General features: G+C 41.8%; 1 protein-coding gene across 1 annotated transcript in view; it reads right to left on the bottom strand.

Annotated features, from left to right (window-relative positions):
• PYGM (glycogen phosphorylase, muscle associated) overlaps positions 1 to 16,016 on the bottom strand; it is a 1,234,135-nt gene that overhangs the window by 51,703 nt on the left and 1,166,416 nt on the right. The window contains exon 17 of the mRNA XM_073605061.1: positions 14,782 to 14,989. Within this exon, the coding sequence (XP_073461162.1) occupies positions 14,782 to 14,989 (208 nt within the window). The remainder of the gene's footprint in view (positions 1 to 14,781; positions 14,990 to 16,016) is intronic.

Here is a 16,016-nt window from a genome sequence, read left to right as displayed (position 1 = left end):
ATGGCAATGGTGGGTACTGCATTCATGGCAATGGTGGGGCTGCATTCATGGCAATGGGGGTGCTACATTAATAGCAATGGGGGTGCTGCACTGATGGCAATGGGGGTGCTGCACTGATGGCAATGGGGGTGCTGCACTGATGGCAATGGGGTGCTGCACTGATGGCAATGGGGGTGTTGCACTGATGGCAATAGGGGTGTTGCACTGATGGCAATGGGGGTGCTGCATTCATGGCAATGGTGGGGCTGCATTCATGGCAATGGTGGGGCTACATTCACCAAAGCCTTAGATTCCCTGACACACAAGGTTGATATTATTATAAATTCTGCTGATAAAGGTGCCATTGCACGACTGTTCTGTCCATCATAGGAGGCAGGACTTTGTATTAAAGAGGCCACCGAGAAAACAGGAGTTTTTCCTGTATGTAATCTTTTGGCGCTCGTCCCGCCCCCCTCCCTGTCCCCTCCAAAGATGCAGATGGATGGGCATCAAAATTATTATTTTTAGTTACTTTTTAACCCTGTTTTTATTATTATCACAGGTTCCCCTATCCTTCTTTATCTTATATGGGGGTGGCGGGTTCGTATTACAGTGAGTATATGGTAATTTGGCCCTGACATAGAGATGGTATAAAATCTTGTCTATTACGTGACTAGCGCCCACATATGAAAACGGTGTCCAAACCACACATGTGAGGTATCACCACGATCGGTAGAGTGAGAGCAATAATTCTAGCTCTAGACATCCTTTGTAACTTAAAACATGCAACCTGTAGAATTTTTTATATGTCGCCTATGGAGATTTTTAAGAGTAAAAGTTGAGATCATTCCACTTGCGGGCGCAATTTCGAAGTATGACATGTTGGATATCAATTTACTCAGCGTAACATTATCTTTCACGATATAAAAAACATTGGACTAAATTAACTGTTGTCTTATTTTTTAATTCAAAAAAGTGTATTTTTAAAAAAAAAAGTGCGCTTGTAAGACCACTGCGCAAATACGGTGTGACAGAAAGTATTGCAACAACCGCCATTTTATTCTCTAGGATGTTAGAAAAAAAAATGTATAATGTTTGGGGTTCTTAATTTTCTAGCAAAAAAAAATGTTTTTAACTTGTAAACAACAAATCTCAGAAAGAGGCTTGGTCTTTAAGTGGTTAAACCCCTTCCACCCCCCCTAAAAAAATGACCCCTTTTCTCCCCCCCCTCCCCTCCCTCTCCCCCCTTTTTAATCTGATACAATTGCAGTCACCTTCTAATTAATTTAATTATTCCAATTTTTTCTATTTGTTTAAAACCTTTTTTTGATGGGAGAATATATATATATATATATATATATATATATATATATATATATATTTTTTTTTTTTTTTTTTTTTTTTAAAGTACCACCTAAGTATACCTCCACCCTATAACATCATTAATTGTTTTGTTGTCTTTATTATTTATTTTTATATATTTACAGTGTTTTTTCTATGTATTTATTCTGCTCCCAAGTCAATATCAATTAATTTCAGTTTTAATTAATATATTAATTCTTTACTGCATATTTATCTTTAATTTAATTTTAAGAAAGTGTTGTTATTATCATTACATATGACCCCATTTTTTATGTATCATCACTGTCCTTATTTTACTGCATTTGCATTGTATTGTATCCCTGTCCAATCCCTACCCCATGTCTCCTCCCCCATCACACTATATAACCTCCTCCTTTCACCTGTCCATCATGCTTGACAAAGGAGCACGGCTATCATACCACTCGTAACACGCACGCTCAGAAATGCGTTGCATTATTGTGACGTCATCACCCTGTGCTACGCTGTTTTCGATCCAAGCCTCGTTTTGGCTTCAACACTGCATGGCCGTCCTCCATCCTAGTGGTGACCAGACATGAGGTCCGACGCTACAGCGGTGAACTTCCGCCAGGATTTGATGACTCACTGCCCTCCACATCCCTGGAATTTGATGTGCTGCTTCCTGTCAGCGAAAAGGACCTGCTACCTGTAGTTTCTCCTGTTCATCCCAGTGCCGAAAGTCCCTTATTTCCATGTGAGTGGATATTGTTCAATTTAATAAAGTGTTTTGATATATTCCCAGAGGTACCTCTTTCCTTGTTTTTTTCTAGCTCAACTGGAACTTGCTTCTGGTCTCCTCTGGTGGCAGCCCTGACAGACTCACCTATTCTTGCTACCCTGATACTTGCCCCTCTTTGGACTATTATGGACCATTTACAAGCAATATTGAGGTATCTGAACATTGCACCTTTTACTTGTTAAATGGGGCTGCATTCATGGCAATGGTGGGGCTGCATTCATGGCAATGGGGCTGCTGCATTCAGGGCACTTGTGAGGCTGCAGATAGGCACTGACCCTTATTTTGCTTCACAGTTCTTTATTTAAAATTTAAGTTTTTTTCCTGAAACTTCCCTCTTAAAGTGAAGGTGCATGTTATACGCCAATAAATACGTATATCCCAATAACACACCCAAGCTCACCTCTTTACTCACACAAAGCCCTCGGCTTTGGTGATCAAAAACATTTTTTGTGCTCTTTCAATCAGGAATGTCATAGACATATCTGTAAAACTCAGAACATTTATCAATAATTTCTCAGAAAATTCAACTGGTTTATCTCCCTCCACTCGCTCTGGCAGGCCTATGATCTGGATATTATTCCTCTTCAAACGACTTTCTGTATCAAGTGCTCTGTCCTGTAAAGCACTGATTTGCTTTCTCAAGATATGCAGTTCTTTTTTGTTTGTTCTTAAATTGTCCTCTACCTCTGAAACACAGACTTCAATCTCTGAAATCCATTGCTTGACTTTATCAAACTCGTGCCTCATTATAATAATGTCTACAGCTAATGCATCAATTTTTATTGTGAGTGTCTCACTGCATGCCTTAATAGCTGCCATAATGTCCTTGCCAGAGGAAGCCAGCTCCGCCTGAAGTGGGAGAGGTGGGTAACAGTTTGGTTTTTAACCACACATAGCTTACCTGGGGCCATCCAGACCTGCTGTTTAGGGCCTCAAATCTCTATCATTCTTCAGCTGTAATGTAGATTCCACGCTTCCTCTCCTCCTCCCCTGCAGCCCTCCACACTCTCCCCCTTTCCAAGAAGCAGCCTGCAGTGCCCTTCGCAATATCCTCTCCTCACCACTTTCAAACACCGGCTCCTCCACTCCCCCACTCCAAACGGACAAGCTCCCGCTATTCAACCGAGATTCGACCGAGATAAGGAGAGGGGTCGGGACAGTCCGCTGTTCTGTCCTCGCTACTCCTCTCACCTCCCGATCACCATAGGGAGGAAGTAAGCTGTAAATGCCGTCTCTCACTGGGATCGCGAGATCAGAGCACTGCATCACACATCCTCACGCTCTCCCATTCTCACCGGATTCCAGTCCTCAGTTTGCACCAGGCTTAGCACTTCTTAAAGGTCTTGCGGGACAATTTTATGTGTCACTTGGTGGATGCCCCAACTAGAAACAATGTTCTGCTGGACCTACTAATTACAAACAACCCAGAGCTGATAGTGGATGTGGAAGTAAGGGGTAACTTAAAAAACAGTGATCACGGGGCAATTACATTCCTTGTAAATCATAGGAAACCTAGTCACGAGGGTAGAACATGTACATTAAATTTCAAGAGAGCCAACTTTACCACACTTCATACTTCATGACATTAAATGGGAAGATATTCTAGCAACAAAAAACAGGAAGGAAATGTGGGAGTGCTTTAAGAACCTCTTTAATTAATGGCATTAGCCAGTTTTTTCTAATAGGCAACAAATATAAAAGAATTAAAATGAAACCTGGGTGGCTAAATTCAAGCCTAAAAAGGCACATTAAAAGAGAAAATTTAAAAAAAATTTAAGGACAAAGGAACTTTGTCAGCATTCCATCATTACAAAGATTGTATTAGGAAACCTAAGAGCACGATCAGGGCAGCAAAAAGAGATCACGAGAGGCACATAGCAGAAGAGAGTAAAAAGAATCCCCAAAAACGTTTAAAAAATATAAATAGTAAAAAGGCAAGGTCAGAGCATATTCAGTCAGGGAAAGGTGGATACAAGTGGCAGGGAGAAGGCATATGTATTAAAAAAAAAAAAAAAAATCCTCAGTATTAACTATGGAAAGAGAGAGGTACAATAGACAAGTGAATAGAATTAGGAACACTGAAAGGAGTCTACCCGTGGGGCTAAAGGAAGCTAGTGTTCTTAAAAGACTCAGAAAACTTAATGTGAACAAATCACTAGAGTCATATGAATTACACCAGAGAGTAGAACTTAGACAGGTCATTGCTAGACCGTTACTCCTAATTTTTAAGGACAGCTTACTGCGTGGAATGGTACCATCAGATTGGCAGTGAGCTAGTGTGATGCCAATATTCAAAATGGGGCAGAGATGCATACAGGAAACTGCATGCCAGTTAGCCTTACATCAATAGTTTCTTAACTATTGCAGGGGATTATAAGCGACCATATCCAAGAATTTGATGATGAAATATCATTACTAGTAACCAGCGTGGGTTTATGAAAGATCATTCTTGCCAGACCAACCTGTTAACATTCTACTGTATAAGGAAGTGAGCTGTAATCTGGATAGAGGAAGGAACGTGGATGTAGTGTATCCAGATTTAGCCAAAGCAATTAACACGCAATTACCTCAAACACCTAGCTTACAAATTGAGGTCTGTTGGCATAGACGATAGTGTATGTACCTGGATAGAAAATTTGTTACAGGGGCACATCCAAACGGGGGTGACAAATAGTGAAGCTTCTGAATGGTCTGGAATTGTGAGTGGGGTGCCCCAGTACTCTGTTCTGGGACTAATTCTGTTTAACCTGTTCATAAACAATATAGAGGTTGGTATAAATAGTTCAATCTCGGTATTTGCTGACGATACAAAGCTAAGCAAGTCAATAACTTTACAACAGGATATAGAAACATAACCTCAATAAAATAGAAGGGTGGGCAACTAAATGGTAAATGAGGTTCTATGTAGGAAAATTAAAAGTGATGCGCTTGGGGGCTAAAAATATGAATGCATGCTACACACTAGTGGGAGAACCCTGGGGGAATCAAGGATGCAAAAGGATCCGTGGGTCCTAGCTGATGATAGACTCAGCAATAGTATGCAATGCCAAGCTGCAGCAAGCAAGGCCAATAGACTATTAGTACGCATTAAACATGTCCAATTCCTTTTGTCCCGAATTTGTGTAACGAATTTTGATAAATTCGTTAATTCGGAATTATCCGAATTAACGAAAACCCGTTTAACGAATTTTTACGAATATTCGTTATTCTAATATTTTAAAATCCATAAGTTCGTAAATTGGCAAGTTTGTAAATTTGTAAATTCACGAATTCAAAAAAATTTGGCAAATTTGCAAATTTGGAAATTTGGAAATTCAAAATCCAAAAATTCAAAAATCTGAAATAACTAACTAATAATAACTTAACTATTACTAACTATTAAATTATAGGTATTGGAATTTCCTTTCAAATTTGGCTGTTAGTAAACGTAATGAATATGAATTTATCCGAAGTTACGAATTATTCAAATGGACTGTAACAAATTAATAATAATACATAACAATAATAATAATAAAATGTTTTTATTATTATTATTTATTATTAATTACATTTGTTTAGATGCGGCATTCGTTATTTCGGATAATTCATAACTTTGGATAAATTACCCACACTAACAGCCAAATTTGAAAGGGAATGCCAATACCTATAATTTAATAGTTAGTTATTAGTTAGTTAGTAATTCTTTCAAATTTTTAGATTCTATTTCTTATTTTCGAATTTACAAATTTTCGAATTTAGGAATTTTTGAGTTTACGAATTGCGATCATAGCGAATGACCCGAAAAGAAAAAAAAACGAAAACGAAAATGAACAAATTTTTTTGGTAGTGCACATGTCTAGTATACATTAAAAAGGAGATATACTAAAGAGATAAATCTATAATTCTACCACCTTACAAAACTCTGGTATGCTGTCCAGTTCTGGCCACCAGTCCTCAGGAAGGATGTGCTGGAATTGGAGACATTCCCGAGAAGGGCAACTAAATGAATAAGGGGGCTAAAGGACCTGAGGAAAGGCTACACACATTAACCACCTCAATACAATGCACTTACACCCCCTTCCTGCCAAGGCCAATTTTCAGCTTTTAGCGCTGTCGCTGTTTAAATGATAATTGCGCGGTCATGCTACACTGTACCCAATCAGAATTTTTATCATTTTGTTCCTACAAATAGAGCTTTCTTTTGGTGGTATTTGATCAGCTCTGAATTTTTTATTTTTTTCTAAACAAATAAAATAAGACCTAAAATTTTGAAAAAAAAAAAAGTTTTTCTTTTGTTTCTGTTATAAAATTTTGTAAATAAGTAAGTTTTCTCCTTCACTGATGGGCACTGATAAGGCGGCACTGATGGGCACTGATAAGGTTGTACTGATGAGATGGCACCAATGAGGTGGCACTGATGAGCACAGACGATGAGCACTGATCAGCGGCACTGATGGGCATTCATGGGTGGCACTGGTGGGCACTGATGGGCACTGATAGGCGACACTGATGGACACTGAAAGACTTCACTGATGGGTATTTATGGGTGGCACTGCTGGGCACTGATAGGCGGCACTGATGGGCACTGATATGCAGCACTGATAGATAACATTGATAGGCATCACTGATAGGACCGGCACAGGCAGGCATTGGGAATGGGCACTGATTGGCAGCTGCCTGGGCACTGATTGGCATTTCCCTGGTGGTCTAGGATGGCATACCTGGTGGTCCAGGGTGGTGCCAATCCATGGTGGTCCTGGCGGCATCCTGGTGATCCTGGGCAGGCACCCGAGGGGGGGCTGAGCTGATAAACAATCAGCACAGACCCCCCCCATCAGGAGAGCAGCTGATCGGCTCTCCTCTACTCGCGTCTGTCAGACGCGAGTGTGGAAAAGCCGATCAACGGCTCTTCCTGTTTACATCGTGATCAGCCGGGATTGGACATGGCTGATCACGTGGTAAAGAGTCTCTGTCAGAGGCTCTTTACCGAGATCGCTGTAGCGGTGTGTCTGACTGACACACTGCACCACCGATCGCCACGATGCGCACCCCCAGGGGCGCGTGAGAGCATCGTTGTGGGAGGACATCATATGATGCCTGCCCAGAACGAGAGCTGCATCGCCTGGCGGTTAAGCTTGTTTTCCTTACTAGGGCCAGCAGCTGATATGTGAGCAGCACTGAGACAGAGCTCCCTGCAGGACAATGAATCCTTCAGACATCCTGGGTGTCAGAGACACAGATTCTCCACACCAAAGCCTTCAATACCCTCTCTGGACCTGGCTGAACATGGCAGTATGGTAAAATACGGGCGAGCGCCCATGGAATCCTCGGCAGACCGTCTCTCCCAGTATGCCTGGGGATCTCAAGATGGAGGCGGCCATGAGGCAGAGGAAAGACACCACAGCAATACACAGCAGAGCGGACCAGATAAATCCCCTTCTCACTCTGGCAAAGTAAGCCCACTGCCTCCTAGAACTAAGGGAATGAGGAAAGGACTCTCCCTGGATGGGTTACCACAGGAAGAAATGGGAGATATAATGCCAGAGGAGGGGGAGGGGGAGCCATCTCTGAAACAGATTATGGAAGCTATATGTACCTGCCAGGCCACACTGACTGAACACATTGATGGCATGAGGGCTGAGATGTCATTTTTAAAGAATGATGTACAGAGAAAGGGCTACTGGAGCTGAACACAGAATTAGTGACCTGGAAGATGTAGTCCGCCCTTTGGAGAATAAAGTTCAACACATCCACTGTGAAGTGAATGCTCACACAGATAAGCTCAGTGATATGGAAGACCGCTAAAGGAGGAACAATATTCGCCTGGTTGGTTTCCCTGAGAAGGCAGAGGGTAAACAACCCGAAGACTTCCTGGAAATGTGGCTTAAGGACAATATGGCGAACGATACCTTTTCATGCTTATTCGCCATAGAGAGGGCTCACAGGGTGCCATCTAAACCTCCCTCTCCTGGGTCTCACCCGCATCCAATGATAGCCTGGATTCTACATTTTAGAGACCGTGAAAATATCCTTCGTGCTGACAGCACTATGGGAGTCTTGCAATTTAATGGTAACAGAATTTCAATCTACCCTGACTTTTCTGCTGCTACACAGAAACAGAGAGCCAGTTTTGTGCATGTCAAGAAAAGACTCAGAATTCTCCAGCTGGCCTATAGCATGTTGTATCCTGCAAAACTGAGAGTGGTGGATAGGGGAAAAGTTTCCTTCTTTAACTCTCCCACTGAAGCTTCCCGCTGGACACTAGGGGGCACAATAGCCCTGAAGATAGACGCTGAAAGAAAGACACACATCCCTTTGATGTATGCCACTGCAGCATACCTCTCCAATCTTCTTTTGCTTATCAGTCATGAGGCTCAAAATAGTGTCCTTGAGCTCTGACACCTCAATTACACCGTGCTTGTCCTGCTCGGTTCTACATGTTGGTTCAAAGTTCATTCTACTAAATTTCTCTTGGATACAAGAGGTTTTTTTCTCCTTTCTTTTATTATTTTAAATTTTTTATTATTATTTTTTTCTTTGGGGAACTTTATTATCTACTCCCCTGAGTGTATTACGGAACTGTGTATTGCCGGGAACTTGTACTTTTAAGATCCTTTTATACAGAAGAAGAGGAGGTGTTTTTTTTTCTCTTTCTTTTGCTTCTTTTCTGTTTTTTTTGTCACCGGTATTGGCTACAGAAATTGTTTCCCTAATACATACAGGGAGGGCAGGGGGCGGTGGTTTACTCTTTTTGTTTTTCCCCTTACCACCGCAAGATTCACTACAAACTGGTAAGCAGTGGGTCCCCCCCTGTTGAAGAACTATAACTTCAGAAATTGATCTCGACCTATGACCCCCTGAGGTTATCTTTTATTGTTATAGTTATGGGATATGGGCGCACGGCATGTTGGGCTGTGTGCAGGGTGGGAAGGGAAGGGAAGTTATGCTCTGTTGGTTCGTGCTGTGTGCTGTTGTCTCTCTCTGTTTTAGTCCTCACAGATTAAAGTGGCTGGCCAAAAGCTGGTTAGCCGATGCTCTCCTGGGAAGTGAGTTCTGGTATCACTCCTCTTTCAATGGCGGGTAAGATAAATATATTATCATGGAATGTCCGTTGTATGAACTCAAAGATAAAGAGGTCTCTTGTCTTTGACTTTATCCGATCTGTCGGATCACTCTCCAATGGAAGTCACATTAAATTTGAATGTGCCCATTGGAAGATGACAATGGCGCCTAAAAACACAATGGTTACAGGAGGAATACGTGACACTTGGCTGCAAGACAGCTATTAATCATTACTGGAGGGAGAACGGTGCTGAAATCTCGATACATAATCAATGGGAGGCTTTTAAAGCCACCATGAGGGGGATGTTCAATAAAGAGACGAGAGCCTTTGCAAATGCCTTAAACTCAGATATTAAATATATAAATATAAACATTAAACAGGCTGAATGTGATGCTGCAACGGCTGAACAGGAATATATACAAAACCCCTCACCTCAGACTTATCAGTTTTGGCAAGACCTGACAAGGCAATTTAAATTACTTCTGACTGACCAGACTATGAAGAAACAACTACAAAAAGCTAGATCCATATTTGAATTTGGCGAAAAAAGTGGCCGCCTGTTGGCCTTCTTGGCACGTCCTCTGTATGCCCCCACGTCGGTACTGCACCTTAAACAACCAGGGGGAGACTTGGTGAGGGATTCACAAGATATTCTGAACATGTTTGTAGACTTTTATGACAACCTATACCAGTCCCAATCAAGATGTTCTGATCAGGAGCTTTCCTCCTATTTGGGGGACCTGAACCTTCCATCTTTGGCACTGGAAGATAGTGTAGCATTGGAACATTCCATTACCTCAGAAGAGATAGCTGGTGCTATTTCCTCCTTTAGGCCAGGTAAGTCACCTGGACTTGACAGCTTCCCGGCGGAATGGTATCAGCTACACAAAGAAAGGTTAATCCCGCGACTCCAAAAAGTGTTTGTAAATGCAGAAAAAGAAGGTATACTACCGGAATCCATGCGTGAGGCCCTTATTGTTGTGATACCAAAACCCGGTAAAGACCCAAGCGAATGTGAATCATATAGACCGATCTCCTTGATCAATACTGACTTCAAAATATTGGCCAAAATCTTGGCTGGTAGATTGCAGTCAGTAATCCTTAAATTGATCAACTCGGATCAAACTGGGTTTATCCCGGGCTGTTGTACCCACATGAATCTTAGAAGGCTCTATGTAAATTTACAAATTTCACATACAAATACAGGTAAAAGAGTGGTGGCGTCGCTCGACACAAAAAAAGCATTCGACTCGGTTGAATGGAATTATCTGTTTTCCCTGCTTAGTAAATTGGGCTTTGGACCTAGATTTGTGAACTGGGTTAAGTTACTGTATAATGATCCCCGGGCATGTGTTAGAGTGAATGGGCTCATCTCAAATACATTTAAGATAGGTAGGGGGACGAGACAGGGATGCCCCCTGTTTCCGCTCCTCTTCGCCCTAGCTATAGAACCCCTTGCGGTTAAACTTAGGAGTCGGGATGACATCAGGGGGATCGTGGTTGGGGATCTGGAGGAAAGAGTATCATTATATGCGGATGATATGCTCCTATATTTAGGAGATCCAGAACTCTCATTATCTAATGCATTCAATGTAATTCAGGAATTCGGTAATTTCTCTGGTTTCCGAATTAACTGGTCCAAATCATCACTGTTTCCTCTAGATCCTCAGCCGAACTTAGTACTTCCTACCCAATGCCCTCTAGCGATAACAAACCAGTTTAAGTACTTAGGAACACAGATCCAATTGCCAGTGCAATCATTCACGAAAATGAATCTATGGCCGTAATCAACGCCTTCAAGGATAGAGTACAGAAGTGGAAAGATCTTCCGCTCACATTGTTGGGGAGAGCTAACTTATTTAAAATTATTTTTCTCCCGAAATTTTTATATATACTCTCTAACGCCCCACTATATATCCCTAAAAAGATGTTCCAATACATTGACTCCCTGTTGACCTCCATTTTGTGGGGAGACAAGGCAGCTCGTGTGTCGCTGGCCGTTCTACAGCTATCAGTAGGAAGGGGTGGTCTCAACTAGTTCAGGGCCACTGGCGCATGTTTCCACAGCTGAATAATGCTGCCACTGTGGTGGAGGCAGCTGTCGCGACCTCATACGAAGCACTTTTGAATTTCTTTTTTAGAGGGATGGTGCCTACTCAAGACGGGGTAACTGTACTTCAATCAGCTAAGCGGGTACTTGAGATTTCTATAAAACATATACAAGATGGACCTCCACACCTATCACCTTTCTCGCTTGGAGGATGGATATAGGTGGGCCAAATTTGGTCTTACGTATGTGCATCAACTATTTGAGAGGGGTGAATTTAAAACGTTTGCACAATTGAAGAGGGAAATGGGTGTCCCTGACACATGGGCATTCCATTATTCCAGGCTGCGGCATGCTGCGCATGCACAATTTGGAACGGGGATGGTTCTGTTAGAAAACACAAAACTTGAATCAAGGCTTGCGGTACTTATGGAAAAAACACAGCCGAGAGAGAAGAAAATGAGAGAGAGATGGACAGACATTATCCCAGAGTTGACTGAGGCTCATTGGAATGAGGTTTTACCTCCTATATGTCCACGTTTATCTCTGCGAGGGATAAACTGATCCAACTAAGATACCTACATCAAGTGTATTACACCCCATACAGACTATATAAGATGGGCAGGAGAGCAGACCCTATTTGTCATAAATGCCTGGTGGCAGAAGGTACTTTTATGCACATGGTTTGGGACTGTAGTAGGGTACGACCCTTATGGTCACAGGTAACCCAGTTTGTTGCGGAAAACCTTTGATCTTCCGAATATATGTAGCCCACTGCTGGGGTTCCTGGGGGTGATAGATGTAATGAGCAACAATACTAGAATGTTTTTGAGATTATTGTTTTACTATGTCAGGAAGCTGATTGTCTTGAATTGGATAAAGAGGGATCATCTTACCTTAGGAGCTTGGAAAAGATAAATTAATGCAAATATTACACTGTATAAAATGACATATGAAGCAAGAGGAAGTAAGAAAAAATTTAATAGAGTATGGGGCAGATGGATAAACACAAAAGAAACTACACCATGTGACATCTAAAATGATTTTATTATAAAATATAGCCGAATGATAAACTGGGTAGGATGATATTGTGAGAACATGTTCCAGGACTGGAGAGATGACAGCGCACAGCACAATTGGTTTAAGAGGTATATACCTCTTTGGTTTAGTTCTTTAACTATATATATATATATATATATATATATATATATATATATATATATATATATATATATATATATATATATATATATATATATATACTTTTATATTATTTTTTTACTTTATTTTATGTTTTATACCAGATATTGGATTGCTGATATTACGATTACAGAAAATAACTGGTATTTTAGAGTTAAAAAAATTGCTACCTGTACTGATATATCCTTTATCATAGGATATTTATCCGAAACTACCCTTGAATGTTAATTATATTTTGACGGTTGCAACCGACAATATACCTTACATGCAATGTGTTATTCTATGTATGTACATCTGGCAAATAAAAACCTTTTAAAAAAAAAAAAAAAAGCTTGTTTTCCCTGGAGAAGAGATGCTTAAGGTATGATTGCAATATATAAATAAATTCTGATTCTGATCCTAGCATAGGGACAAAATGTTCAGTCCTAGGTGGCTCAAGAGAATACACGGTCACTCGATAAAATTGGATGAGAAGCAGTTTAACCTTAAACTGCGTAAGGGGTTCTTTACTGTTTGAACTCCTTCCCATAATCAGTGGTATTAGCGGGAAGTGTTGACAATTTAAAAAATGTTTAAGTTGGCATCTTAGCATAACCAATATACAGGGATATGGGATGTGTTACAAACATAAATGCATACACACACACCCACACAGGTTGAACTGGATGAACTGATGTCTTTATTTAACCTTAACAACTATATAACTATCTTTACCCCTACAAAATCCTGATCTCAACATCTTCGAGTCTGTCTGGAATTACATGAAGAGACAGAAGGATTTGAGGCAGCCTACATCCACAGACAGACAATCTGTGGTTAGTGCTCGAATATATTTGGAACAACCTACCTGCCGAGTTCCTTCAAAAATTTTGTGCAAGCGTACCTAGAAGAATTTATGAGGTTTTGAAGGCAAAGGGTGGTCACACAAAACATTGATTTGATTTGGATTTCTCTTTTCGTTTAGGCCCCTTTCACATGAGTGGACCGATCGGGTCCACCTGTCTGTTTTTCAGACGGACCCTCCATTCTCCTCTGCATTGCAAGCTCTGATCCACTGACATCCAATCCAATTCAATCCGATCTACTAAAAACAGACAGATGGGGATCCGTTCTCCTTCCATCTAGCGGATTGGATAAGATGGTAGTCAGGTGTAAATGGACAGGTGGTCTGTGTCCCCTCTGCATAAGCGTAGTGGACATGGACCAGCCATCCACCTGCTCAGCAGGGATCAGCGGACAGATCCCCCGATGAGCAAATGGGTGCCTAGCAGCGTCCCTGTGTGGAAGGGGCCTTAGCCTCGGTTCACACTGCTTGGATCCCACTGTCATGCATTTCCAGTACGACTATGCAGTGTGCCTTGCTTGCGATTTTGATATGAAATTTCGAGTGGGAACTTGCATTTCCGTTACATTCAGGTGTGAATGGCAGTGATCCCTGTCATCTGCCTCTCCAGCAGTGACACTATCTTTCCCTCTCCAGTGGTGATCCCTGCCCTCTGCCTCTCCATTGGTGATCCCTCTCCTCTGCTTCTTCAGCAGTGATTTCTGTCTCTCCCTCTCCAGCAGTGATCCCTGTCCTCTGCCTCTTCAGTGATGATCTGTATCCTCTGCTTATCCAGGAGTGATCCCTGTCCTCTTCCATGCCAGCTGTGACCCCTGTCCTCTGCCCTGCCATCTTTGACCCCTGTCCTGCACCCTGCTTACCCCTGTCCACAGCTTGTCCCCTGCTGCCCTACCATTCTTGGCCCCGCTGTCTCCCTGTACACTGCCCTGCTCCCTCCTTTCCTCTGCCTTGCTGACCCCTGTACACTGCCCTACAATCCAGTAGCCTCTGTACACAAACCTACAAACTGCTGATTCTATCATCTGCTCTGCTGATGCTCTGTACACTGCCCTGCTGACCTCCCATCCTCTGCCCCCCCTGAATTTTTTTTATTGCACCCTCACTTCAGACATGCTAGAGCCATCCCTGAGCCACATTGTTTGAGAACAAGGGACAGAAAATTTTTATTTTGGCAAGAACATACAACACATGTTCCTTAATATGCAGCAGTGTAATGCAGCAATACAAACACACATAAACAAGCATGCAGAAAACCACATACCCACTACAAATGAACAAAACTGCATGCATTTGTACAGCACAAAGTGTGAATTCAGCCTTTGAGTTATAGTTGCTCACTAAGTTACTGCTTTGCAACTCTCAGGTCAGCTAGCTACTAACTGTAGTTCAGCCTTTATCTTTACTAGTGTAAATAATGGCTTACTTGTTAACCACTGTTAAATGTCAAAATTTTGTGTTGACTTATGTAAATTTGAGATGTCATATACTGTGTTATGTTCAGCATACATGGGAGGAGTTAGGCATTGTGCACAAAATATATACTTTCTTACCCTTCACGGTCAAGACGTTCTACATCAGGCACCCTCATGCCAAATATGAAAAAGTTTTCTTCTCCTGCTTCTTCAGCCATCTCCACATTAGCTCCATCCATTGTGCCAATCGTAAGAGCTCCATTCAGCATGAATTTCATGTTTCCTGTTCCTGATGCCTCAGTTCCAGCAGTGGAGATCTGCTCAGACAGATCAGCAGCAGGAATTACTGAGGAAAACAAAGAGCAATTTGTAATTTCAAGTGAAGCATATTTTATATCAAATAGGCTAGCTAAGGAACAATCTAACCTTTTCACTATTTCTAGGTTTAAGTCCTCTTCTGGTGATCTTTTAACTGACCCGATCCTGATTAATGGACGTTCTGCAGCCTACTATCAATCCCTTTACAGTTCTAGGGTGACAAATGTGGATGCTGACCTGACTGCTTACTTGGAAGAGGTGAGTCTTTCGCATCTGACTTATACCGATAAGCTTGACATCCCGATTACTATTGAGGAATTACAGAAAGCTCTCATGTCCCTCCAGTCTGGGAAGACATTTCCATGAGATGTGTTTTTCCCTGAATGCTGGTGCTCTCCCATCCTCTATGTCCGAGGTGGTGATGGTGGTGCTTCACAAACCCGGAAGGGACCCAGACTTGTGCTTATCCTATTGCCTGATTTCCCTGTTGACCATTGACACTAAAATGTTGGCCTAAGTGCTTTGCTAGCCGATTGAATTGTGTTATCCTGATTGTGGTTGATCCTGATCAGTCTAGTTTTATCCCAGGTAGAGGGACGGATATCAATAACCACATGTTGTATACCCATTTAGCCCTGGCCACCCTGGACAGCACAGGGGTAGTAGCCTTCCTGGATGCTGAAAAGGCATGACTGACATATTGTTGATGTTGCGGCTGCAATAATGACAACCACATAATTTGGATTTAAATGTCCAAAGCAACCTTTTATTAACAAATCATAAATAACAAAATAACGTATTAATTCCATTCTGCGTAAACAATATATTTATCAACCATAATCTACCTAACTGACTTTTTCATGAGTCTTAGGTTAATGAAGGCATGTTATCACATTGTTGTATAAACCACCACATTGCTATCCCACTCACCAGCCACAGTTACACCAGCTCGGGGACAATTTAATACCAGTTTTTCATCTGATGCAGCCTGATGACCAATAGCCCTTTATTGACGTCACTGAGTAGGAAAAGTACACCCATACCAAGATGGGCCC

Source organism: Aquarana catesbeiana, linkage group LG11 (genome assembly GCF_042186555.1).
Source record: "Aquarana catesbeiana isolate 2022-GZ linkage group LG11, ASM4218655v1, whole genome shotgun sequence".
In the NCBI taxonomy this organism is placed as follows: Eukaryota; Metazoa; Chordata; class Amphibia; order Anura; family Ranidae; genus Aquarana; species Aquarana catesbeiana.
The sequence above is the reverse complement of the archived record's forward strand: the minus strand, read 5'-3'. Positions and strand labels throughout refer to the sequence as shown.